The sequence below is a fragment of the Rhamphochromis longiceps genome, linkage group LG23, assembly GCF_057381845.1.
Source record: "Rhamphochromis longiceps isolate RC_006_pf linkage group LG23, R_longiceps_female_GT1.1, whole genome shotgun sequence".
NCBI classification, from domain to species: domain Eukaryota; kingdom Metazoa; phylum Chordata; class Actinopteri; order Cichliformes; family Cichlidae; genus Rhamphochromis; species Rhamphochromis longiceps.
Genome location: NC_140578.1, coordinates 27,301,770 through 27,329,433, shown reverse-complemented (window position 1 = coordinate 27,329,433; position 27,664 = coordinate 27,301,770). Strand labels below are relative to the sequence as shown.

General features: G+C 44.7%; 1 protein-coding gene across 1 annotated transcript in view; it reads left to right on the top strand.

The window, feature by feature from the left end:
- LOC146642084 (plakophilin-4-like) overlaps positions 1–23,472 on the top strand; it is a 79,524-nt gene extending 56,052 nt beyond the window's left edge. The window contains exons 10-21 of the mRNA XM_085399753.1: positions 5,043–5,256; positions 8,106–8,289; positions 11,797–11,914; positions 13,183–13,377; positions 14,292–14,465; positions 14,802–14,952; positions 17,747–17,939; positions 18,094–18,178; positions 20,488–20,605; positions 20,720–20,851; positions 20,962–21,035; positions 21,153–23,472. Of these exons, the coding sequence (XP_085255879.1) occupies positions 5,043–5,256; positions 8,106–8,289; positions 11,797–11,914; positions 13,183–13,377; positions 14,292–14,465; positions 14,802–14,952; positions 17,747–17,939; positions 18,094–18,178; positions 20,488–20,605; positions 20,720–20,851; positions 20,962–21,035; positions 21,153–21,410 (1,896 nt within the window). The 3' untranslated portion in view covers positions 21,411–23,472. The remainder of the gene's footprint in view (positions 1–5,042; positions 5,257–8,105; positions 8,290–11,796; positions 11,915–13,182; positions 13,378–14,291; positions 14,466–14,801; positions 14,953–17,746; positions 17,940–18,093; positions 18,179–20,487; positions 20,606–20,719; positions 20,852–20,961; positions 21,036–21,152) is intronic.
- The last annotated feature ends 4,192 nt before the right edge of the window (positions 23,473–27,664 follow it).

The window sequence follows — 27,664 nt, the reverse complement described above, 5'->3', positions numbered from 1 at the left end:
AGTCCCCTCAGACTGTCCATGAGGTCAGTGGTGCCCTGCTTCCAGGTCTGGGCGAAGAACCCCCAGGACACCATCTATGTGGTCAGGCATGCATACAAACTACTGAGTACCATCTTGAACTGCTGCCATGAAATTTCATCAAAATAGAGTACCCTGCCACATCATCTTTTCATTTTGAGGTATCTTTAAATTCACCCATTAAACGATGAGGCATCCTTTCCCTCCTGACACATTGCCCAGCTCGTACCACTATAGATATCCAGCATGATTTTTTTTTCCCATTCATATCCGATGTGTTTTCAGTGCATTCATGAAATTTTTTGAGCGTTGTATATACAGAGAAATGAGCATCAGATGTAAGATAACTGCATCTCCCACAGGAGATAATCATCCTTGATCAGGCAATCAGACATCAACACAAATCAAGACAAATCCCTAAAAGGGCACACAGATCTCTGAATAAATAAATAACAATAAATAAGAAATAAACGTGAAAATTAAGCAAATTAAAATGTTTTGATATTTTCAGTCTTTTTTGATACTTCAGATATTTCTGGATTTCTCTTAGTCTCAACCATCTGAGTCCACCTTCAGTGGCTCTTTTGCTCTGACTCCTGTTTCTCCCTTTGTATGCCTGTGTCGTCTCTGAGTGTATTCTCAGCTTACAGGAATCAAAATCTTGTTTTATTTCTTCCTCTTTTTCTTTTTTCTTTTCTTTTCTTTTCTTTTCTTTTTTTTTTTTTTTTGATGCCTGCTGCCAAATTTGGAGCCAAAGCGCCATCTGCTCCAACAAAACTTTAAGTGACGTCGGTGCCAAATGTGCCGGCGCTCCGACGCGCGCTCGCTCTCTTTCTTTGCTCGGCTTCCCGTGCATTAAATGACGCCAACAGGACGGCGCGGCTCCGCGTGAGAGCCATTTTAGTGCCTTTGGGTTTGTTTGGTGATGAGCTTTTAATTAGCCTTTGGAGCAGCCTGGACACAAGCCTGCTCATTTAGCCAGAAACAAATGTTTTCAATGACGGTTTGAACGCGGAGTCGGAGAGAATCGGGGAGCGCATGCAGCTCTCCTGAGATGGGGTTTATTTCGAGATGACAAGAGAAAGTTCTGAGCACAGCACAGAGAAGCGTCTGCAGCTTTGTGTCCTGGTTCCCTTCCAAACTATTTCAGAAACTCATCGGCACATAAAATCAGTGCTTTTGTCTTTAAAATGTTTTTTTTTTGGGTTTTTTTGTTTGTAAGAACACATCTTAAAACTCAAAGTTGTCATAATGTGCTTCAAAAGTTATTTTTCTATTGCTCTTTCATTTTCAAAAACTTTCTATAGTTTGACCGTCATCTGTGTTTGTTTAGTTAAATCCAGGTTCAGTCTCGGACGGGTTAAATGTAACCATCAAAATCACCTTCAAACATTTGCACAGGTCCAAAGAAACTGCATGGATGGTTACCAAATAGATCTAAAACTGCTGCTCATTCATCCTGACAGTTGTTTGATTCCTTTGAATTCATTTAACGACTGATACGTCCGTCTTTTACGTGTGTTTTTAATCTCTCCTCCTGTGAGCATGCCACACTAACGGTGACCTTGTGCGTATGCAAACAGTTAAAGTCTGAAACTAATGCGCAACCGTGACAGTTATCCCGTTATGTGTGTAAGACATAAATCTGAAACTCATCCAGGAGGCACAGAAAACGCTTTTATTTCCCATTTCTGCCTTCTGATTGAATTTCTTTTCTCTAATATGAAGCTGAGGAGGGGAAAGCTCTGTGATTATTCAGCGTTCTGTCTTCAGCCAGCAGCACCCGATCAGAAAGCACAAACTGATGAAGAGTGACTTATTACAAGCCTGAAAACCAGTGTTTCTACTCCATTTGCTTCCACCTTGAAGTAACGGTTCCCTCCAAAATCAGATATGCATATTTTATCTTCTGGCGTGTAGTACTTTTTATCCCAACCATTCAGACAATTTTTAAAGAACTGGGTGATATCTGGAAAGAGAGATTGAAGATGAGTTGTTTAAATGTGCTTTTTAGGTAGAAAGACAAATCTCTACACCTGATCTGCCCCGAACTGGTTAACCAATCTACATCTGTAAACAGCATAAGAGATCAGAGCTTCTGATCTTGTTCTTTTTAATTACCTTTTAAAAGATATGTCCATACAAAGGCTCAAGTGTCAAAGTCCAAAATCAAGTTTTGTTATGGACTCATGATTCTTCTACCGCTTAGTTTCAAGTTTAGTTCTTCCGAGTGTCTCTGAGGTTATGTCTGGTTCTTGTTTGATATTGTTAGTTTCCTTTTGTGTCTTTGTTTTTGTCTCTGTGTCTTGTCCTCAGGGTCTCCCGTGGAAGTTAGCCTTGTCTCCATGTTTATTTACCTTTGTCTCCCCAGTTGTGTCCCTGCTCTTTCAGTTTGGTATTGGTTCAAACAGTGGCGGTCCTAGCACCCCCCCCCCCCCCCCCCCCCCCCCACACACACACACACACACACACACACACACACACACACACACAAAACATATTATGGATTGTACATTAACATAAAGCTTGTTGGAGCCATACTGAATTTCACCAGAGAAACACACACATACATGAAGAGAGAGAGATTCTGCATTGTATGCAAACGGCTACCAAACAGCCATCATAATTCTCCACACGATGAGAACAGGACAAATCAAGAATTGACAATGACTAATATTGTGCTGAACACGCGCTCTTTTCTACTCTGGAATATTCTCATCAATTTTCTTGATATTTATTTATAATCACCTCTGTTAATCCTTGATATATATAACTGAGTGATCTGTATATATTAGTGCTATTTCTTAAATGTGTGAAATCTGTAACATAATGTATTGTTTGGAGTTTAGTCTGTTACTGTTACTATTTTTACCATTTCTTCTTGGAGAAACTGTAACTCACATAATTTCCTTAGGGATTAATAAAGTATTCTGATTCTGATTGTTTCAGGATGACCTGCCATTATCCAATGACACATCTGCTTATCTGTATCTTTTGCTCGTTTCTCCTCCTCCTCTTTTCTCATTTTTATAAACGGAGCACCTGATGGCTTTGAACTTTTCTTGTCCATCTTCCATTGGTTTTAATTTTGCACTCCAGTATGAACACCCATCCCCCAACTCGAGGATCGCGACAACATAACCTAACACACCTCCACCTTAGTTCACAGATTCACTTTGTCGAGGGTGCATTTCTGGGATTTCCCAGGATTCAAATCATGAATACATAATGGGCCTGGATTTACAACATTATGAATGAAATGTGCTCTACTTGGAGGCAGCAGGCCCCCTCACCTTTCGATGTGTTGTGTGTGTGAGACTTTAAATCATCAAACTGTAAATTATAAATTTTAAATTGTTATTGATCCCTTTACCCGAGTCCTAAAGTGTATATTTATTTTCTTACTCTTCTTATATTTATTGTTTGTTTACTTGTACTGCTGTAACTGGAGCCTCGTCGTCTCGTCTCTCTATATACTGGACTGTATGTAGCGGAGATGACAATAAAATGGTAAATGGCCTGTATTTGTATAGTGCTTTACACATCCAGTCATCCACCCATTCACACACACATTCACACATAAAGTTTACTTTGACTTCAGCACAGCAGCGAGCAGGTGCACTGAGGGCTCTCGCGCTCACTTTTCACATATAGAATTTTGAAAAAACATCAGTGCAAATTATAAGTCTGTATCATGATGTCTGGTGTTTTCCTGGTTGTTGGTTTGTTTTTATTTTGTGTTATTTTGCGAGTTGGTTATTAGATGCTGCTCCAGCCAGCCAGAGAATCCCCCGCCGCCCCGCCCTCTCCTCCCTGTGCCGCAAGCAGCAGGCGCACCTCGCAAACGGAGGGCGCCCTTACTCCCAGCAAATGGGTGATAGAAAACCAATCGGTGCCTACGACTTTCCCAATATGCCCTGGCATGATGTCGGGGCAGCATGAGTACGAGTAATTTTTTTTTTTTTTTTTTTTTTTTTTTTGCCGATGCCCGTGATGCCGCCCCCGGCAACTGCCCGTGTCGCCCGTATCAAAAACCACTACTGGGTTCAAATATGAAAGGTACCCAGCTGTATTGATCATCACTTTGTAGCTGATGATTGGTCACCAATGAACCATCCAGGCTGAATGGTCCACTTGAATATATTTGCCACACCCCTCATATGTCAGTCAATGCTATCCTTCACTCTAATTGGTAGTCTCTTCAGTTGCTCCCTTCGAAGCTGAAAGGTGGGTGGCTGTGGTTCAGGTGGGGAAGCGAGTTGTCGACCTGTCATGAAGGTCGTTGAATCAGTCTCCCCGCTCCACTATCTGTGCATCTTTGCCCCTCAGATGAACCCATCAGAGTGTCTGTGTAAATGTTTGATAAAGTGTTTTGGTGTAGATAAAAGCACTTTTTCAATGTTTGTGTGATTAGGTGAATGAGGCTTGTATTAGAAAGTGCTTTGAGTGGTCAAGTTGAGTATAAAGGCGATATGTAAGCACCAGACCATTTACCGAAAGTTTAACTTTGTGTCACCAGCAGTCATTTCACCTGTTTTTGCTAAATGCTTTTGACTTTCTGTCTGTGGTGAGACAGTCCTCTGTGGATGGAAAGTAAATCATACTGTGTCATATTGAGAGAATAAAAAGTGTGTTGTACAGCTCTCCTCAGGCCCTTTCATATGATATATTACTCCATATCGTTTATTGAAATGTTTTAGCGAACCTTGGTACTTTTCACCCAAGGCCTAGTATACTGTTGTGAAGTTTGAAGACCTTGCATAAAAAATTTTGTTTTTTCTCATTTTTAACAGTTGGTGTGACCTTGACCCTAATTTTCACCAAAATTAAATCAGCTCGAGCTGTTATTGGTATCTACCATCACATAAAATTTGAAATTGATATAGAGAAATCCGTGGACGCTTGACTACAACAAACAGAGAAACAAATATAACTGATTAGGGGTACTGCCACAAGAGGCAGACACAAGCTCTGCACTGCAGTTTAAATTGACGTTATTAAGCGTAACGGCTCCTCTTCTGCAGGTTTGTCACCTGGGAGGGATCCAGCACCTGGTGGACCTCCTGGATCATAAGGTGGCCGAGGTTCAGAAAAGCGCCTGCGGGGCCCTGAGGAACCTGGTGTACGGCAAGGCCACCGACGACAACAAGGTGACGCTGAGGAACTGCGGTGGCGTGCCTGCCCTGCTCCGCCTCTTCCGGAAAACAACTGACAATGAAGTCCGTGAACTGGTCACCGGTACGTCCCGATAGCCTTGACTTGCCAACCTAATCTGCTCATTTACAGCTTGTCCCCTTTTGACCCAACTTTCTCCTGATTGGCTGCTTCTCATCAAAAACAGAAGGTTTGTATAGCAGGTGGTGGGGCTTCTTTGCCTGAGACGACCATATTAGGGTTATCCCCTCTCACTGATGTCATACAGAGCCAAGAGTAGAAAAGCTGTGTAAAAGTGAGTGTTTAGAGCAACCTGAAGCCTGAACTCACAGGGATTACGTTGAACCTCAATTGTGAAAAAGTGGTGACACTGTTTAAAATGTAAGTAAACAGAGGAAACAATCATTTGTAGATCTCGTTAATTAAATGTAATGATTGGTGGGGGGTTTTTAATAATGCAAATAATGCTTAAAGCTAAAGTTATTCCCGAACTGTGTTCAAGTGTTTTTCTCAGTGTGATTTGGGAGATTTTTGTCATTTTACTGTGGAAAAAAAAAAAAGGATTTAAATGAAGATGTATTTATGGTGTTGGGGTTAAATTGTGGAATGATGTTTATGGGCATAAAAATGTGCAATCAAATATATTTTTGAGGGTTACATGTCAGAAAATTGTAGCTCTTTTGTTTGTTAAGGTTATTTTTTTCCTACTTAGAAGGTACGGTACCTTAAATGATAAGAATATAGGCCAGGCATAAAACTAGCAGGTGTCATGTATTAACATTAGAATAAATGGGAACAGTAGGAATGTGTGTGACCCTATCCTTGTCCTTAATGCCTACTACTGCCCAGAAACTACACGGGGTACCTTTAATTATTTATAAAAGCAGAGAAAAATCTAGAAAACTGGATTTAACTAATGAAAACATTAATCATCTGTATGTTTCCAAGCTTTAAATTTTTATATTCACATTCAAATATTCATAATTGCTAGAGACAGTCATTTAAAGTAAGTGCAGAGGTTTAAGAGAGTATAGCCGAACATCTTTAAACTGTATTTCTAGATTCTGGTTGATTTCTCCGACTCATAAATCCTGTCGTTCCGATAAGGACTGGTTCTAACAGTCTCTAAACTCAGATGCCTTTTTATTCCTGAATGGGTGAAATAAGCTAACACTATGGTCCACATCGACAAAAAAAGGCTCAGAATAATAGCTTGACACGATAAAGTCTGGTGTGTGTGGGTGTTCGCCTGCCAGCGTGGTCCGTTGACTTCCCGGTTGGTTGGCCGGCCGACTGGCCGCCTTGCTGGCTGAGCATCGGTCTGCGGTGCCGTCTGACTGCCTGGCAGTGTTTTAATCTGTGTATCGGCTGTTCTGTGGGAGGTGTGAGCGGCAGCGGCTTAAACACTCGGCGCACAGCGCTGAGCAGATCTCGGCACAGTCCTCGGGACAGATGCTAAGATAATGTGCTTTGGAAACAGGACTCTGCAGCCACACCACACATACTGTTTGAAGGCAGCAGATAAGAAGCTGCTAGACACGCTTCACCAAACCACAGAGGAGACTCTTCTGTCTGGTGAAATGCTTCAGAAATGTTCTATTTTTAGCTCGGGTTGGGACTCTGATTATTAAAGGTGCACTTTGTTCTTTGGTAGCTGCTTAAATTTGATCTTCCACACCCCAAAACAAATTGCACTTAATAACATTCAGGAACAAAGCTGCATATTTAAAAATAAAACACTTGTTTTTACTGAACTCAAAGCTTTTTTCCCATTATTACTCTTTTATACTTCGTTTATGGAGGATATTTTTACGTGAAGCCTTGGACATGGTTGGCAGTTGTATTCAATATAAAACATTTTGCTTCCAAGCAGCAATAACTTTCATGTCATTTTAACCTGCTCTTGAGCAATAGTTCTCTTTCTAAAGGTCTTTTTGGACTTTTGGCTGATTTTTTTTTTTTTCACTCGTTTTCAGTCCAGTTCTTATACCTGACCATTTTCAGATTGTAAGCCACTTAACTTCGACCGATGAATGAATCATTCAAGCATAAAAAAGGCACCTAACACTGAAATGAACCAGTCTTGTATCTACACATAACAGACAACTAAGAAAAGATTTTAAATTATATCTTGAGGCACTTTGTTACTAGCAGCCTGTCACGAAAGAACATCTCTTGTTCCCATTTCCTTAGTCTATGAAATCTGTGAAAAATTTCAAAGATAACACAGTTTGACAGACATAAAATAGTATTTTTGTACCAACAAGGGGATTCCCAAGGACCTATTCACAGAAAGCTTTGCACATCTCAGCTGGTGTACAGTGTCAGTCGTTAAAGAAGAAGGAGCAGGTCTACAAGGCTTCAAGAAGCAGTTCTTGGCTCAAGCGAGGTATGAAAATTACTGAAAATCAGTGGCAACAGCTCTGATGGAGTGATGAATCTAAATTTTAAATCTTTTGCTCAAATTATTGATCTTATCTCTGCTTTTTGCAGATGATGTGGTTCTTTTAGCTTCATCCTCCACCTCACACTGGAGTGGTTTGTGTGTGAAAAGAGTGGAGTGCCTGCTCTGGGCTGGGAATTAATTGACAAGTGGAAGAGTTCCAGTATCTCAAGGTTTGAGTACAACATTTAACTGAGCCAGTTGAGGTGGTTTTGGCATCTGACTAGGATGCCTCGATGGTGCCTCATAGCTGAGGCAGTTTGTCCAATTGGAAGGAGACCCAGGACACGCTGGAGAGATTGTACCTTTCGGCTGGTTTGAGAACACCTTGATATTTCCTTGAAAGAGCCGGAGGAGGAGGTTGCCAGGTAGAGGGAGATCTGGAGATCTTACATTGCTGCCACCACAACCTAGACCTGGATAGACAGCGATGGATGGATGGACAGGTAACAATAGTTTTGACTTATTTTACTGTGTGCATCCACTGCAGGCGTCCTGTGGAACCTCTCCTCGTGCGACGCGGTGAAGATGACCATCATCCGCGATGCTCTGACCACGCTGACCAACACAGTGGTCATCCCCCACTCAGGCTGGAGCAGTGTTTCTCACCGTGACGAGCACAAAGTCAAGTTCCAGTCCTCCATGCTGCTTCGCAACACCACCGGCTGCCTGAGGTAAGAAACAAATCAAACGGCCCCCTCAAACACTCAATAAGTCAGCGTGTGTTCATCGCAAAAAGCAGCTTAAGTCGTAAAATGATGATAGAATCGAGGAAAAGAACCAATTTGAAATATGGTTGGTATTATGACGTTATTCATCAAACTTTGTCCGCGTCACATCAACACATTAAACACCTCTTTAGCCGAAACTGTCCTCAAACCACGCAAATCCATCCTCATTTCCACCCTGAAAATAATCGCCTCCTAAGCCTGCTGAGTAACCCGGCTCGCTGTTTGCTTATTCAATTGATTCTGGTTTTGAAATGCAAGGACGACTTTTGGATTTATTGGTTGTCTGTGCTGCTTTTTCTCCCCTTCCCATCTACTTTTCATCTTAACGATTCTGTAAAACCACAGCTCATAATCACGGCCGTATAATCCGTCAATAAGGGGCTCTGTAATGGAGATTTTATGCAGCCGTGAAGTCTTTAAGAAACATTTGACCATATTGGCCTACAGACGCAAATACCAGAGAAAGTGTATCTTCAAACTGAAAGCCCAGGATGAAGGTTGAGATTTATTACCTGCAAATGTTAGCATGCAGAGAAAGTTTTAAGGTCTTGAACTCATTTGAAAGATGTAATTTAGAGTAGAAGCTCCTTTTATCCCGTATGATTTAGTTCACTTCAGGATGTTCTGGTAATAATTGGGATTAGATCAAAGTGGCATATGGCAGAGTCGCACACTGGGGGCTACAGAGAAGCCGCAAGAATTAAACGCTTTAAATTTCCAAATCAAGACATAGCACATGACTATTTACAGACAGTTGGGGTTAAAAGTAAAATAGGGGATTGACATCAACATGGCTCTAGTCTGGGTGGAGTCTCGTTCTCTTTGGGTGCTTCGGCAAGCTCCAAAGATAGTTGGTCATAGGTGTAAATGTGCTTAAGTGCACAGAAGAAAGTGCTGGTTTAATGTACCATACATGAAAATATCTACTGTAAAGGGCCGTGAGTGGTTCTTAAGACTAGAAATCACTTTATTAATAGCGGCCGCACTCATCTGAAGAAGAAAGGACTTCCTCCTTCAGATCTGAGGTTTTATGTAGCAGCAAGTGTGAGCGGCTCTATAAAAACAGAAGTTTAGTTTGCTAGTCTGAGACACCAGTCTGTGAAGGGTTATAGATGTCCATCGTTCTACAGTGAGAAAGATTATTCACAAATGGAGAACATTTGAGAGAGTTGCCAATCCTCCCAAGCGTGGACGTCCCAGAAAATTCACCCCAAGGTCAGACCGTGCAATCCTCGGAGCTTAAGTGCTACATCTCAGACTCTACAGGTTTCAGTTGGCATGTTAAATATTAAAGTTCATGACAGTACAATAATCAGCGTTCTGCTCTACCAAGTGTAACAATTGAGTTTAACATCCAGGCATCCATGAAAACGGAATTTATGACATTTAACGGAGTTAGAAGTTAGCAGGAAGTTAGCTCGCTAGCTTCTATCTAAATACAATATAGCATGTCCTGACTGCGGGGTTTTGGAAACAAATTAAAACGTACAGCTCTGCTATCACTTACAGCATAAATGAAGACAGAAAACTAAACAGCAGCGACGTTTGTAGGGTTACTGAAGTTGGGCTAGCTGGTATATAATGATGTGCTACGTGACCGCTAGCGACACAGCTATGTTAGCATAATATAAACAAGCTAACTTTTTTTCCACTCGATAAAAGTTAACGTGAGTGTTCTCGGTGGTCAGGAACAAATGCAATCGCATGGCAGGATGCTGTAAAAGGACCAAACTTCAGCCAGGAGAACAACTGAGATAATCCATCCACAATACGAGGTTAGTCATTCATATACTGCTGCATGGGCTGGGCTGTAGTTACATCCTAAGGTTTTAAAAACTGAGCTTAAATAAATGATTAGCGGTAATAAAAGCCGAGGGAGGTCAACAGGGATCACTGACTGTTTTAGGAGCTTTTTGAGATTAAATAGAAGAAAATACATAACATTAAACATGTTAACAACACAAAAGCCATATTAAACGCAGACTACTTTAGGCCCGGAAGTAGGATTCGTCGCGTCATCACTTAACGACTGGATTGCTGCTGAAGATTTCTTGAACATTAAAGTAGTCCAGCGATAGCGATTAATACTTCCAACCGTTCTTTTCTTTTGAGTGTGATGAATCCTGCGATTGACATGTTGGATCATGCCCATGCCGTCATGGAAAGAAAAAACATCCTGGTCGTTCGGTGTGTTCAGGTAATCAGCTGACCTCATCTTCTGAGGTCGATCCAACTCCAAATTATAGCACCGCCCCCACAGGCTTGTGCTGTAGGCGGATGCATCACTTTATCCGCCTCTCCTTTTACCCCAGTGCACCCATCATTCTGGAACAGAGTAAATCTGCACTCGTCAGACCACATGACCTTTTTCCAGAGTCCAGCCTCTACTCCCAAGCAGGCTGACATTTTCTTTTTTCCGATTAGCCTCGCCGATATTTAGTTTTTAAGGCTACAGGGCTGTTCAGTCCCAAACTCTCAAGTTCTCTTTTTAATTTAATTTAAGCGCCTTGAGGTGACTTTTGTTGTGATTTGGTGCTATATAAATAAAATTGAATTGAATTGTGCGCGTGGAAATGTTCACTGAGACCTCATTTTGTCCTCAGACATGAAGGGTCACCTCACTCCTTCCGGGCTTTAGAAACAGTCGTTTCAGCTGCTTTCTCAATAATTTGAGCTTTACGACTTGCACTAGCACTTTTTCCACGACCAGACGTGGCTGTTGAAGAAATAAGAAGCTACTCAGTGCATCACATTGTAATCCAACTTTTTTCACCAAATTCTGAAGCACTGTAATTTTATGTAAAGCAACAGTGCAAGTAAAACATGAATCTCCTGATGCATTAAGACTCTTTTCAGTATGTGATCTGTTTCATGAGTGGCTAAATCTTTTATCTACCTCTCGTGTGTCTCCGTTGTTAGTAGGGGAGAAACCGTACCTGTAAGGTAACACCAAGAGTCGGGTCTTAAGGATGCAATACTTCCCTTAGTTGTAGATTTATTTACCAAACACAAAACTTCAAAACTGCTGAGTGGAGACTTCCAGTCCAGGTGTGCTCCCTGAAGCAGAAAACTGCACGACGTGTCTCAAACAGCTTTGAAGTGCTGTGGGGAAGCGGCGCGTGCACGCGAGCCTCGGGCACTTTGCTTCACTTAGACTGGCGTGAGGCTGTAGGTTGATGGTATGGAAATGCATTGTGGGATTTCTTTGCTGCTGTTGTGCAGTCTTCTCATGGCAGCTTTCCATTAGCAGCAGCTGGAGGTTCCTATTGGAGGATCAGCTCCCTTCTTTACTGTATCCAGGCAGGTTTGAAGCCACCCAGTGGGGGAATCCACACACTGCACCTGAGTCTGAATTAATGTGTTTCCTTTGTGTGTGTGTGTGTGTGTGTGTGTGTGTGTGTGTGTGTGTGTGTGTGTGTGTGTGTGTGTGTGTGTGTGTGTGTGTGTCAGGAACCTGAGCTCAGCAGGGGAAGAGGCGAGGAGTCAGCTGCGGTGCTGTGAAGGTCTGGTCGACTCGCTGCTCCACGTCCTCAGAGCCTGCGTCAACACCTCCGATTACGACAGCAAGGTGCAGCAAAGCACAAACACACAAAGATGCACATGAGTGTGTGAGTCATGTTTTGTCACAGTTTATCCCCGAGAGAGTCATCCCAACTTAACCTGACCCAGACACAGCTGGAACCGCACTCTGGGGACCTGAATCTGATCCCTCAATACTCACATACTGCAGTATGTGCAAACTACAGCTACTGAGACTGCTGTTATAAGGATGCCCTGTCAGTTACTTAGTTACCATTATATGTGATTGTACGTGGCCAGGCCACATAAACGTACTATACATGTGTTTAGATGTTATGCATTCATAAATTCAACTACAATTTTGACCACCAGGGTGCAACGTTTTACCAGTGGGTGTGATGAAATGTTTTCAGGGGTGTGCTGATGTTTAGCATTTGCTGTTTGTTTTTAGGCACCACCTGATTTTAAATTACTAATACAATAATGGATTGAAATGTAGGCAAATCTTTTTAAATGCTTACTTGACTCACTTGCACCATCCTGTGGTACAAATTGGTATTGCATGGAAGTGAACCCTGGCCTGTGTTCATCTTCAGTTGATAACCCTTCAACACTTCACAGATAGATCCATAAGTACTTTTACTACTAAGTACTATTGCTGTGGTAATAGTTCCTATAATTGAAAACCTAGGAACAGAAAAATGTGTTTCAAGAATCAAACATAGGTGTTTGTGGCTATCACCACCAAGTAAAAAAAAAAAAAAAAAATTATATATATATAGCTGTATAGGCTTAATGATCATCTGTAGTTCACAAAAGATTCATTGATATGAAAATAAAAGACGCTGACCTTTTAATAATGATATTAAAAGTTAATATAAAGCTTGAACCTCTAAAACACGATAACAAGCAAACTGGGGAAACATCCAAGGGCATCACATGTTCAGTACAGAAAATACAACTACAGCACAGAAGTGTTGCAGACGTGTGGCATAATATCATCATCATGCAAACAAGAAGAGGATGTAGTGTCCCAGCTACCTTAGCTAACAAATAGAAATAAATAGCTTAAGCAATAAAACATCGATGTCAGTGGTCTGAAAATTCTAAACTACTTGCACAGACAAAACATCATATAACAGAAATAAACCTTTTGCACCATCCACAGGCTGAAACAAGAGCTCTGCAGAGCAGATGTCTAATGTTTGATTTTATGTGAAAACTTTCCTCTAGCACCACCATCAGGTTTCATTAGCAGGAAACACAGAAGAAGAGGCAGAAACAAAAGAAATGCTCAGTTCTCATTTTTACTTTCAGATAGTGGAGAACAGCGTCTGCACCCTGAGGAACCTTTCGTACCGCCTGGAGATGGAGATGCCCTCCTCTCGCCTCCTCGGCAACCAGGAGCTGGACACCCTGCTGGGGTTCTCCTCCCCAGCCAAGGAGCTGGACTACCTCTGCTGGGGCAAGAGGAGGCGTGGCAGGAAGAGAGGCGGCTGGCCCGACTCCAAGGTACGACTGAGGCCTTTTACAGGCATTCTTTTAAAGCATGAAAAGATGTTTATGTGCTTTAAAAGTACTAAAAATATACAAGATGTGTATAAGAGCAGTTACCTGTTGAGCAATCTGAGAACTCAAAAGCTAGTCTGGTGATCTCAGGGAACCCTCCAGTTTATACCTGGCGCAAACGGACTCTGAATGCAGTGGGACTGATCCACAACAGAAACCACAAAAATCTCACCTTTTGCCTTCATATAATTTATCCCGACAGGAAAACTGGGCAACCGCACAGCTGTAAGGTTTGCTGTCCTCTGTATTCGTCAGCAAGTGAAAGCAAATATGAGCCATGACGGGTCCTTGTAGCTCTAGATTTAAACTGAAAACTGAAATCTTCAAAAGTTCTTAGCTGCCAGGCAGGCGATAAAGAGGAAGACCACAGAGAAGCTTCATGGATTGCTTCATAGTTGGTGTGACAGAGGAAGATGATAGAGACAGGATGAGACGGAGGCAGACGATCTGCTGTGGAGACTCATCATGGGATCAGCTTCTTTATTGATTGGTTGATTAGGTTATACAAATCATAACGAGAAATCAAAACCTCTGAAATGAACCCAGAAAGGAAGGAAGGACGGAAGCAAATAAGGGAAAATGAAGGTAATTTTTCCACAAATATATTCTGTTTACAGCCATCTGAACTGAATCATTGTATAATTTGGATAAAGAGAAATGAATTGGCTGCTCCGTGGGTTAGTTATTGATTCTAAGCTGGTTTTAGGTGCTTGTTTTTATGTAAAGAGTTTATGTAAATAAAATTTTCCCTCTCCTGGATCAAGCAACCCTTAGAGGAATCGCCCTTTAAGCAGTTTAAGCACTCCCAATTATACAAACTCGACTTCACTTTCTGTGCCTTGGTGCGTTTGTCGCAGTGGGACGGTGTCGGGACAGTCCCGGGTTTCTCCCAGTCTCTGAGAGGAGCAGAGCTGCTGTGGCACCCAATGGTGGTGAAGCCGTACCTCAACCTGCTGGCTGAAAGCTCCAACCCCGCCACCCTGGAGGGCGCTGCCGGGTCCCTGCAGAACCTCTCTGCAGGAAACTGGAAGGTAAGACCTCGTCTAAGGCTAACACAAGGTGCAGATTTTCCTAATTATAGACAACACTGTGGAAAAGTCTTGAGCCACCAAGCAGCCAGACTTGTTTGTCCATTATAAAGCGCTCTTGAGCAATAGTTCTCGAGACTTTCTGAACTGTTTCTTTGGAACATCAGAACAAGCCATCAGCTTTCATCTCAGTCCTATTTTGCCAACTTCAAACCTCCAGTGAATACAAACAGAGACATCGCAGGTCAAGTCTTGTGTTTGTCACAGTAGGAATCTGATGGGTAAAAACAATATTTGACTCCTTTCGGGGCATTTAAAACTCTGTTTCTATTTTTGCAGTTTTCGGCCTACATCCGAGCAGCGGTGCGTAAGGAGAAGGGCCTTCCCATCCTGGTGGAGCTGCTGAGGATGGACAACGACCGGGTAGTCTGCTCCGTCGCCACCGCTCTGCGTAACATGGCATTGGACAGCCGCAACAAGGAACTGATAGGTACACACACACACCCCTCAACTGTTTATTCAAAGCCAGCACATACTCAGTCTTTGACATTACGTTGCCCCCTAGTGGTGACACAATCCTACATTTGTGCCCTCTCCTATCTGCAAACAAATTACAGTTAAAGTAGAGCTAATGCCTAAATGCTGCTCCTGGGAAGGGTGAACACCTAAAGCTTACCTGTGAACAGTCATTCTTGGGTTGTGGCATCTTGCCACGCCCAAGTATAGAGCTGCAGTAAAAGGAACGAAAGACGGCCACTAAAACTGATTCAGCAAAACTAAACATCTCTTAATACTCTGCCTGCAAATAAACAGCACTGTTACACATTTACACATGTTCAGTGTTAATGAAATCCTGAAGTGGGTGCACAAATTTCAGACGTATACATGCATACAGGTTCAAACATATACTTAAGTATATATACAGTGGGGCAAAAAAGTATTTAGTCAGCCACCGATTGTGCAAGTTCCCCCACCTAAAATGATGACAGAGGTCAGTAATTTGCACCAGAGGTACACTTCAACTGTGAGAGACAGAATGTGAAAAAAAAATCCATGAATCGACATGGTAGGATTTGTAAAGAATTTATTCGTAAATCAGGGTGGAAAATAAGTATTTGGTCAATAACAAAAATACAACTCAATACTTTGTAACATAACCTTTGTTGGCAATAACAGAGGTCAAACGTTTACTATAGGTCTTTACCAGGTTTGCACACACAGTAGCTGGTATTTTGGCCCATTCCTCCATGCAGATCTTCTCGAGAGCAGTGATGTTTTGGGGCTGTCGCCGAGCAACACGGACTTTCAACTCCCGCCACAGATTTTCTATGGGGTTGAGGTCTGGAGACTGGCTAGGCCACTCCAGGACTTTCAAATGCTTCTTACGGAGCCACTCCTTTGTTGCCCGGGCGGTGTGTTTTGGATCATTGTCATGTTGGAAGACCCAGCCTCGTTTCATCTTCAAAGTTCTCACTGATGGAAGGAGGTTTTGGCTCAAAATCTCACGATACATGGCCCCATTCATTCTGTCCTTAACACGGATCAGTCGTCCTGTCCCCTTGGCAGAAAAACAGCCCCATAGCATGATGTTTCCACCCCCATGCTTCACAGTAGGTATGGTGTTCTTGGGATGCAACTCAGTATTCTTCTTCCTCCAAACACGACGAGTTGACTTTATACCAAAAAGTTCTACTTTGGTTTCATCTGACCACATGACATTCTCCCAATCCTCTGCTGTATCATCCATGTGCTCTCTGGCAAACTTCAGACGGGCCTGGACATGCACTGGCTTCAGCAGCGGAACACGTCTGGCACTGCGGGATTTGATTCCCTGCCGTTGTAGTGTGTTACTGATGGTGACCTTTGTTACTTTGGTCCCAGCTCTCTGCAGGTCATTCACCAGGTCCCCCCGTGTGGTTCTGGGATCTTTGCTCACCGTTCTCATGATCATTTTGACCCCACGGGATGAGATCTTGCGTGGAGCCCCAGATCGAGGGAGATTATCAGTGGTCTTGTATGTTTTCCATTTTCTGATGATTGCTCCCACAGTTGATTTTTTCACACCAAGCTGCTTGCCTATTGTAGATTCACTCTTCCCAGTCTGGTGCAGGTCTACAATACTTTTCCTGGTGTCCTTCGAAAGCTCTTTGGTCTTGGCCATGGCGGAGTTTGGAGTCTGACTGTTTGAGGCTGTGGACAGGTGTCTTTTATACAGATGATGAGTTCAAACAGGTGCCATTCATACAGGTAACGAGTGGGGGACAGAAAAGCTTCTTACAGAAGACGTTACAGGTCTGTGGGAGCCAGAGATTTTCCTTGTTTGAGGTGACCAAATACTTATTTTCCACCCTGATTTACGAATAAATTCTTTACAAATCCTACCATGTGAATTCATGGATTTTTTTTTCACATTCTGTCTCTCACAGTTGAAGTGTACCTCTGGTGCAAATTACTGACCTCTGTCATCATTTTAAGTGGGGGAACTTGCACAATCGGTGGCTGACTAAATACTTTTTTGCCCCACTGTAAGAGACTTTGGGAAGGCCATTCCTGAAGCTTAATGCTAGCCTGCTGTATCCACTCGAACCCCATTTGTGATGTGTGTTTGGGATCGTTGTCCTGCTGTAACATCCAACTATGTCCACATTTCAATTTGTTGGAAGCTGCTGATTAGAGGTGAGGTTCAAGATTTTGGAGGTAGTCCTCCTCCTTCATTATTCCATCAATTTTGTGCAAAGTGCCACAGCAAAACAGCCCCAGAGCATGATGGTACCACCACCATGCTTAGCAGCTGGTATAGTGTTCTCAGGTTTTGAGAGCCGTACCTTTACTCCTCTAAACATCTTTTCATTTTGACCAAAAAGCTCAATCTTTGTCTTCTCTGACTATAAAGCTTTTCTCCAGAAGGTATTTGGCTCGTCTATATTGGAGCAGGGGCTTCTTTCTGTCCATGGTAATGTAAAACTCACTCCGCTGTGGACGGTGACGCTGGTGTTCCAGATGTTTTCAGTTCATGACAGGTTTGAGCCCTGGAGTCATCTTGTCTTCTTCTGGCAAATTGGTGACACGTCTGAATTACATGTACTTATTATTGTTTGATCTGATGATCTTGGAATCTGCAGTTGTTTTGAAATGGCTCGAAGAGACCTTCCCAACTTTTGTAAATCTACAATTCTCCGACATTAATTCAATCTTGTGCCACCAATTCTTGTTTGTTAAACTTGTTTGTTAATCCACTAAGAGCAGATCCAGACCTTCTGTTCTGTCTGTCTCTCCACCTGCAGGAAAGTACGCCATGCGGGATCTGGTGAACCGGCTGCCTGGCGGCAGTCCCACTGTGCTGTCAGACGACACGGTGGCATCAGTCTGTTGCACGCTGCATGAAGTCATCAGCCGCAACATGGAGAACGCCAAAGCTTTAGCCGACAGCGGAGGCATCGAGAAACTGGTGGATATCAGCAAAGGTCGAGGGAAAGGGTAAGACGTGACCACCTCCATGTTTTTATTATTGAACTCATTTCGCTACGTTTATAATGAACATCTACCACTGTGACAGGTGATGGGTGACAGAAAATCAGGCACTCCTTAACTGGTTTAACTCATTTTATTTTACATACTGTGTGTGTCACAGATATTCGATGAAGGTTGTGAAGGCAGCTGCTCAGGTGCTGAACACCCTGTGGCAGTACAGAGAGCTGAGGACCCTCTACAAACAGGTGGGTACGAGCAGACACATGTGGAAGAACTCACACTGATGGAATTAAAACTCCATTTACACCTCAAGAAATTTAAAGGCTCTTTCAGGGAGATGCTGATTATCTTTCTTATCGTCTGTTTGTAATTCAGGGCACGGTAATCATTCAAGGCCTTCATTATCCAAAGTCTCTTTCAGAAGTGCACTCCCTTCTGTTAATCTGACTTCATTGGAATGAGAGTCCCTTGGTCACATCTATCAAAATGTGGGTGCTAAGATAAGAAAAGGCTATCAGCATATCACATCCCTCAGTAAATGGTAGATGGACTGGTTCTTATATAGCGCTTTTCTACTCTTCTGAGCACTCAAAGCGCTTTACACAACTTGTGCATTCACCCATTCACACCCATTTGCACAAGCACATTTTTCTAAGTGCTTTCTAAGTAACATTCACATACACGATGGATGCATCGGAGAGCAATTTGGGGTTAGTATCTTGCCCAAGGATATTTGGCATGCAGACTAGGGGAAGCCAGGAATCGAACCACCAACCTTCCGATCAGTAGATGATGACCTGCTCTACCGCCTGAGCTACAGCCACCCAGTTGTGATGTGTGTTTGGGATCGTTGTCCTGCTGTAACATCCAACTGTGTCCACATTTCAATTTGTTGGAAGCTGCTGATTAGAGGTGAGGTTCAAGATTTTGGAGGTAGTCCTCCTCCTTCATTATTCCATCAATTTTGTGCAAAGTGCCACAGCAAAACCCCAGAGCTGTTTTGCTGTGATAAAAGTGTGATAAAAGTGACCTATGTACTGTGGAGTCTTTAAAAATTTGAAGCGACGGGACAAGCGGAGAACAAAACAAGAGGTATCGGGCCTAAAAATATATATATATCTAGAGCAGATGCAGAGTGTCTGGAAAAAAATGTCCTTAAGAAAGGAAAAAAAATCAAGCACTGATCATCACAATGATCCCAAACACACTGCCAATGCAATAAATACCTGGACAGAAAAACACACAGTGGAACACTATCAGTCATGGATCGGCCTCCCCGGAGCCCGGACCTCAACATTATTGAAGCAGTGTGGGATCATGTTGACAGAGAACAGAACAAAAGGCAGAAACATCCAAAGAAGAGCTTTGAATGTCCTTCAAGAAACCTGGAGAACTATTCCTGGAGACGACTTAAAGAAATAACAAGAAAGAGAGTTCAGACTGTGCTGAAGAATAAAGGTGGTCACACCAAATACTGACTTCCAGCTCGTTAGCATGGTACAAACTGTTTTTCCCTTATATGCTTGTATTTACATGTTTTTGCACATGCTTCAATAAATCGCTCTTCCTGTTTCAACTATAAAGAAAGGAGAAACATTCACAGCTGAAGGGACATGTTTCGTGCCATGAGGATGACTCATGATGTAGGATCTGCATAAATGACACATGCTGTAAAAGTCTCATCTTATATGATTCTTAGGAAAGCCAGATTTGAAACGGCAGCCACTGATATTACCAATTAAACACAGCAGCTGTTATGAAAGCCAAATTGACAAAGAATAAAGGAATTCACCACTGACTGTTACAGCCACAGGCAAAATTCGTAACAAACCTGTAACTCTTATGCGGTAAAAGTGTTGTGGCACAGGATTCAAACTGATGAAACCTTCCGGTCCAGTTGCGCCACCAATTGTGGTCATGACTTTTATGGTCAGAATTTCTAGGAACAGCCAAAGAGTGGAGGGTCTCAAGATGTCATCTCAGCTTTTTGCAGATTATGTGGTTCTTTTGGCTCCGTCGGGGGATGGCCCCTGTTTGCTTTGGGGTGGTTTACAGTTGAGTGTGAAGCAACAGGGGTGGGAATCAAGTCTGAGGCCATGGTTCTCTGACAGAAAATTTAATTCAGTTCAAATTATTATATAGCAACAGTTGCCTCAAGGTGATTTATATTGTAAGGTAAAGGACCCTACAATACTGTTCCCCACAGGAGATCAGGAGGAGGTGGTCAGGGAGGTCTGTGGCAGAAGGTGAATGGATGAAATCTACGTAAATGCAGTAGTTTAAGTACATGTAGGTCCTCAACCATTCCCCCAGCAGGTGCTGCAGCAATTTGAGCATCTAAATTCCAACAGCCTTGGAAACGTTTGATGTTTTTTGTTTTTTCCAGTATCCATAGCCTAATTCCATAAGTCTTTTGTCTATTCTATAGAGCCAATTTTGTTTTTTGGGGGGAGGTTTTAAATGTATGTATTCATATTAAAGAAACCCTGCAGGAGCTCCTACATGTGTGCACAAGCATGCCTCTTTATTTTCTTTTTGTCGTACATGTGAGCAGGATGGCTGGAACTACACCCACTTTGTCACCCCCGTCTCCACTCTGGAGCGGGACCGATACCGCTCTCAGCCGACCCTACCCACCAGCCCAATGCAGATGTCCCCCGTCATTCAATCAGGTGTGAGAGACATCAAACCGATGATCATATTTCAGTAATAGATTGTTGGGGGGGAAACAGGATTTGGTTTAAATCATATCACTGTTTTATTTTTCTGGTTGGCTTTGTTTTCAGGCGGTAGTGCAACATCCTCGCCAGCGATGCTCGGGATAAGAAGACACAGTTCAAACTATCAGCGGGCCCAGTCATCTATGCAACTCGACACATATTATGGAGACAACAGTTTACACAAACGGCAGTACACAGGTTTGTGGCATTCCTCAGGGATCTGCACACTGGTGTTTCTCTCAAACAACCACCATTTCAGTTTGGAGTTATATTTATTTTACTCTCTACTTATGGATTTTTCACCTCAGGGTCAGAGAAGAAAACCCCATATTTCATTGGGACCTATTCCTCCCAGTCAGGAGAGGATCTGAGAAGATCCCAGGTAAGAAGCCTTTTGTTGTTTCATCATACAGTAATGTCGTGCTCAATCATCCAGGTAAGGATGTTTTCTCAGTTTGGTTGATTTTATATAGACTGACTGATTACATTGTTTTCCAAGCACCCAGAGCCATTCTACGACGAACCCGACAGGAAGAACTTCAACAGCTACAGAATGTACCTGTCGTCCCCACAAGGCTACGGCGAGGAGCACTTTGAGGACGAACCGGCCCACCTGACCCCGTCTTCTCCCGACGGCTACGCCACCCAGTCGCTCCGATTCAAAGCAAACACCAACTATGTGGACTTCTACTCCACCACACGGAGGCCTTCAAACAGGGCGAACAAGTTCACCGGCTCCCCCGACTCGTGGGTGTAGAAAGAAAACAGACGCCGTGGACATCAAGTCTTCACCACGTTGGCTGTCCGTTCCTGTGGGTGTATGTGTGCGGGGAGTGCGTTGTGTGGCTGCGTGAAAGGTTGCGGATGCATGTGGATATGTATGTGTGTGTCTATACTGAAGCTGTGCTGAATGACCAGGGCTTGGTTTGCCACGTGCAGCTTTTGACTAAGTCAGACCGCACGATAATAATACCCGGAAAAAAATTATCCCTTTATTTTTGACTCCGAAGCTAAAAACAAACCAAACAAACACAAGTCAGTTTTATCAGAGGTTTATTGCATAACATAAAGAAGCAGTGCTGTATGAAATTGTTCGCTAGTTTAATGAGCTTCAGGCTGCAAAACTAGAATATTCTGAAATATTTCCACCATGTTGTTTGGCCGTTGCGTACAACTTATAATTCCCACACACTTGTAAAGGTGTTGGCTAGAGGCACGAACAGTCTAAAAGATGGACGTAGCCACCGTTACCTTACCCACCCCCCTCAGTGAAGTCCCTTCGAGCTGAGTGTCTTCTGGCTAAATGTGTCAAACGAGGAGTGGATCTACCGCACCCACTCCCATACCTTGCTTTATCAGCCTTTCATCCTTTTTGACATTAACAGGGACCACAATTTGCAAAATAAACACTATGCTGTATTCAGTAACACTTGAAAGTAGCGACTGAGACCATGAACTCGTTGGGAAAATGTTTACTGAGGTTGCATAGACTTCTACAATCTACAGTAAGAGCCAGAAATCCTTAGAGAAGAGTTTGCATGCTTGAAATCCCAGAAAGATTAAATCAGATTAAACTGGGAACTCCCCAGTTATCCAGGACTATCTCATAGAACCCCTATCAAACTGGAAGTCCACAGAGTGGCAGTTCTTGTGTATATTTAAGACAATTCTCTGATATAGCTATGACCTTACTGAGACTCGGTGTGTTAACCACAATGTTAAATTCTGGAAATCATCGCCAAGTGTGAACAACCATCAAGGATCAAAAGTAAGTCTTGTTGCTTTGAGTATACTAAATTGGATTCTTTCTAAGGAAGATTTTGCGTTTTAATTGATAGGTTTTTTTGTAAACAATGATCAGGATGTGAAACAAATTGTCTTGGGCTTTGCCATTTCTGCCAGAAGCTAAGTCTACAGACTAGCTAATGGGTTCCCAAGGCTTAGTCAAAAGGTGCTTTTTAAACAAAAGAAAGAAAAAAACCTAGCCCTGACATTGTTGTTTACTCGAGTGTTTGTTCACGTCAACTGATTTCATTTTTCTCTGCAGTAAAAGTGTGCAGTGTGTTGGCTTTATAACATAAATATCGTCCGCCAGCATCATCTTGAATGCAAGAGAAAAAGAAACTTGCTGAAGCTGAGGATCACACCTGGGACAAATTCTATTTACCAGTTAAATAAAACCACTACTCCAAACAACATAAAAGCTGCTCCAAATATTATTTGACCTGGGTTTGGAGATGAACATCCTCACGCTCATGAACCTTTAAAGACTCAGAGAACTGGGGTTAAACCTGTAACCCTCTGCTTTTCTGTAATGTTGGCCAAAAGTGCAGTATATCATAAAGTATGTGAAATATGTGGAAAAACAAAAGTGAACATCTATTTGTACAGATAAAAATGGTTTAACTGTCCTGTTACATTGTTGTATTCAATATGTAGAACTTTCTTATGTGATTGTGAGGAAGATTTTTGTATTATTTATCGATTATTTTTATTAATTTAATTGTGACCTGACCAAAATACCCAATCTGTCTGTTCTGTCTAAAACTGATAATGATGATGTGTTACAGAGGGAAATAATATGTATAGGGATTAAAGATTATATTGTGGCGGACCACCAGGTGGCTCCACTCACACACAAGTTGAAAGGAAGTGTGGGGGTGGAGATTTTGGCGCTGACTATATGTGAAGTTCTGTCAGTTAATAAAGTTGTTGGAGTGAGACACTGAGACCTCTCCTGTCGTTGTTACATACCTCCACATTGGTGACCCCTGTAGTGAACATGCTAAGGCTCGACGACGAAGCCAGCTCTGGCGTGGAAGCATCGGCGGCCGCCGGACCTTCACCGATGGCTGCGTTTGCTGTGGCGCTTAAATTGCCGGATTTTTGGCTTCACGATCCTCCTTCATGGTTCATGCACGTAGAAGCTCAGTTTGCTCTTCGTGGAGTTTCAGCCGACGACACTAAATACCACCATGTGGTGGCCTCACTTGACCCGCTGTCAACCCGCCGTGTGATGACTCTCCTCTGGGATCCCCCAGCCCAGGGCAAGTACGCCGCCCTCAAGGGGCTGCTGCTGCGGCGTTACTCCCTCTCTGATGCTGAGCGGGCCGAGAAACTCCTTTCCATCGCGGGCCTGGGCGACGGCACCGCCCTCGAGCTCATGGAGAGCATGCTGTCCTTGCTGGGCGCGGAGGACGGAGGATTTCTCTTCACCCACCTCTTTCTTCGACAGCTGCCGGCTCCAGTGCGCGCTGGCCTTGCCAACTCCCCGCTATTGGCCACGAAGGATTACCGCTCCCTTGCGGAAGAGGCGGATCGCATCCTCCTGGCTACCAGGACTTTCGGCGTCCAGACGGTTATTCAGGACCCACCAGCGTTTTCCCCCTCCCCCTCACCGATGCTCCACGGGCCCTCCGACTCGTCCACTGTGGCCGGAATCGCTGCACGGCGGCACCGCGGAAAGGGGCTTTGTTTTTATCACCAGCGTTTTGGAGCGAAGGCACGGCGCTGCCTCCCGCCTTGCAGTTTCCAGACCCAGGGAAACGGGCATGTCAGCGCTCTGTAGCAGCCGCGACCGCTGGCAACAAGGAAAGGCTGCTTTTCTTAGAGGACTCACGCTCGGGGAGGCGTTTCCTGGTGGACTCCGGCTCACAGAAGAGCCTTCTTCCCCCGGCTGGCTCGGACAGGCTAGCTGAGGGTTGCGGGCCATTGCTAACAGCGGCTAATGGCTCTCCCATCAAAACCTTCGGTGAAAGGTTGGTGACTGTTTGCTTTCACGACCGTGACTTTCAGTGGAACTTTGTTGTTGCTGCTAGCTCTGTGCCTATAATAGGCGCTGATTTTCTTTGTGCTCACGGACTACTGGTTGATGTGGCTAACAGACGTTTAATTGATGCTGTGTCCTTTTCCTCATTACCCTGTTTGACTCGGGGTGCTCAGCCCGTGGTGCATGCTAACTCAGTAGATTCGGGTGACGTTTTTCAGTGTTTGCTTTCTGAGTTTCCCTCACTCACTGTCCCCACTTTCTCGAGCACGGTGACGAAGCATGGGGTAGAGCATTACATAACTACAGTAGGGCCCCCGGTGTTCGCGCGCGCGCGCCGCCTCGACCCCGCCAAACTGGCTGTCGCTAGGGAAGAATTTGCCACCATGGAGCGTCTGGGCATCGTGCAGCGTTCGAACAGTGCCTGGGCTTCTCCGTTACACATGGTGCCTAAATCTGATGGTCGGTGGCGACCTTGTGGGGATTTCCGCCGTCTTAATAATGTCACGGAGAACGATCGTTATCCCATTCCCCACATCCAAGATTTTTCCGCCCATCTTGCGGGGACCTCGGTTTTTTCTAAGATCGATTTGGTACGGGGATATCACCAGGTTCCCGTGCGCGCGGAGGATGTCCCCAAAACCGCCGTAATTACACCTTTCGGCCTTTTCGAGTTTCTGCGCATGCCGTTTGGCCTGAAAGGTGCCGCCCAAACCTTCCAGCGGTTGATGGACTCGGTCTTGCGCGGGCTGCCCTTTGTTTTTGTATATCTTGATGATATACTGGTGGCCAGCAGCTCGAAGGAGCAGCACATGTTCCATCTGCGTCAGGTTTTTCAGCGTTTGGCGGAGCATGGACTGATTATTAATCTGTCTAAATGCCAGTTTGGGTTGCCCGTTCTCGATTTCCTTGGGCACCGTGTTTCCGCCAAGGGCGCGGTTCCGTTGCCTGACAAAGTCCGAGCTGTTTCGGAATTTCCGCGTCCCACGACTGTTAAGGCACTGCAGGAATTTTTGGGGATGGTGAATTTTTACAACCGTTTTCTCCCCAGAGCGGCACATCTGCTGAAGCCCCTTTATGGGGCGTTAAAGGGTAAAAAAGCTAATGACCCCGTTGACTGGTTTCCGGACAGCATCCAAGCGTTTTCTGATGCTAAGTCAGCGTTAGCTAATGCTGCCCTTCTGGCCCACCCATCCCCCTCAGCGCCGATTGCGTTGACCACTGATGCGTCGGACATAGCGGTGGGTGCGGTACTGGAACAGCGAATCTCGGGTGTCTGGCAACCGCTCGCCTTTTTCAGCCGTACGCTACGTGACAGCGAACGCAATTACAGCGTTTTTGACAGGGAGCTACTGGCGCTCCACCTGGCGTCTCGTCATTTCCGGTTTTTTCTCGAGGGTCGTCACTTTACCGCATACGTGGACCACAAACCCTTGACGTTTGCCATGTCCAAGGTTTCCGATCCATGGAGTGCACGCCAGCAGCGCCAGTTGGCAGCCATTTCTGAGTTTACCACGGACATTCGGCACGTGGCTGGTAAATCCAATCATGTGGCTGACTGTTTGTCCCGTGCGCTGGTTTCTCCCGTCTTTCTCGGCATAGACTACTCCGCCATGGCTGCCGATCAGAGCGGTGACCCTGACATCCTCGCGCTTAAATCCACCCAGACGGGCCTCATACTGGAGGACAGACCCGTGCAGGACGGTGGTCCCCTCCTCGTCTGTGACGTTTCCACCGGCCGCCCTCGCCCTGTGGTTCCCGCTTCCTGGCGTCGTCAAGTTTTTGACTCGGTACATGCTCTCTCTCATCCAGGGGTCCGGGCCTCTGTTAAACTGGTCAGCTCTAAATTTGTTTGGCCAGGCCTTCGCAAATCTGTTAAGGAATGGGCGTCGGTGTGCATTCCCTGCCAGCGCGCGAAGGTTCATAAACACACCAAGGCGCCCCTGGAGCCGTTCTTCATACCCGGCAAACGTTTCGATCATGTGCATGTCGATCTGGTGGGTCCCTTGCCGCAGTCACAAGGTTTTACGCACCTTTTGACTGTTGTTGACCGGACCACCAGGTGGCCGGAGGCGGTCCCCCTGGCGTCCACTACCGCAGCAATGGTGGCCAAGGCGTTTTTGTCGACCTGGGTCTCGCGTTTCGGCCCACCCGCGGACATTACGTCAGACAGAGGCCCCCAGTTCATTTCCGAGCTTTGGTCGGCCATGGCTGATGGACTGGGGGCTAAAGTCCACCGCACAACCGCATACAACCCGCAGGCTAATGGGATGTGTGAACGGTTCCACCGGTCGCTGAAGGCTGCCTTTCGCGCCTCCTTAAAGGATGGCAATTGGGTTGACCGCCTCCCGTGGGTTTTGCTTGGGCTGCGCTCTGCGGTTAAGGAGGATCTCGGCGCTTCCCCAGCTGAGCTAGTGTTTGGTCAGCCCCTCCGCGTGCCTGGAGAATTCTTGCCTGAAAATCCTCCTCCCTGCTTCGATCCATCGGTGCTCTCTCTCACCCCGCTTTTGCACTCGCTTCGGGTTCCTGGTCCGGTGCACCATTGCGTGCCTGACACCTTTGTTCCAAAGACTTTAGAGACTGCTAAGTTTGTTTTTGTCAGGCACGATGCCCACAGGACACCGCTGCGGCCGCTGTATGACGGCCCGTTCAGGGTTATTGAACCGGGCCAGAAACATTTTGTTTTGGATTTTGGGGGTCGAAGGGAGACTGTGTGTGTTGACAGACTTAAACCAGCACATGTTCTTCCGGACAGTGATGTAGTGCCGGCCCAGGCCCCTCGCTGTGGCCGACCTCCTGCGCTGGGGTTGACAGTCTCTGGTTTTCCCCCCAGGACTACCCCCGGACCACCAACGTTTGAGCCTCCTCCTGCCTTTCCTGCTCGCCTTCACCAGCCTCGTTCACAGGATGGACCTTCCTCTGCCTGTTCTCTCCCTCCCAGGTTCAGTCGTGCAGGTCGTTTGCTTAGACCCAGGGTCCTGGACTGAATGGAGACCTGACTGTGTGTTCAAGGGGGGGTATGTGTGGCGGACCACCAGGTGGCTCCACTCACACACAAGTTGAAAGGAAGTGTGGGGGTGGAGATTTTGGCGCTGACTATATGTGAAGTTCTGTCAGTTAATAAAGTTGTTGGAGTGAGACACTGAGACCTCTCCTGTCGTTGTTACATACCTCCACAATATCACGATGAGACACCTGGAAGTTGCGGTTTTCTTCTAATTTTGAAATGCACACAAAAAAAGCAA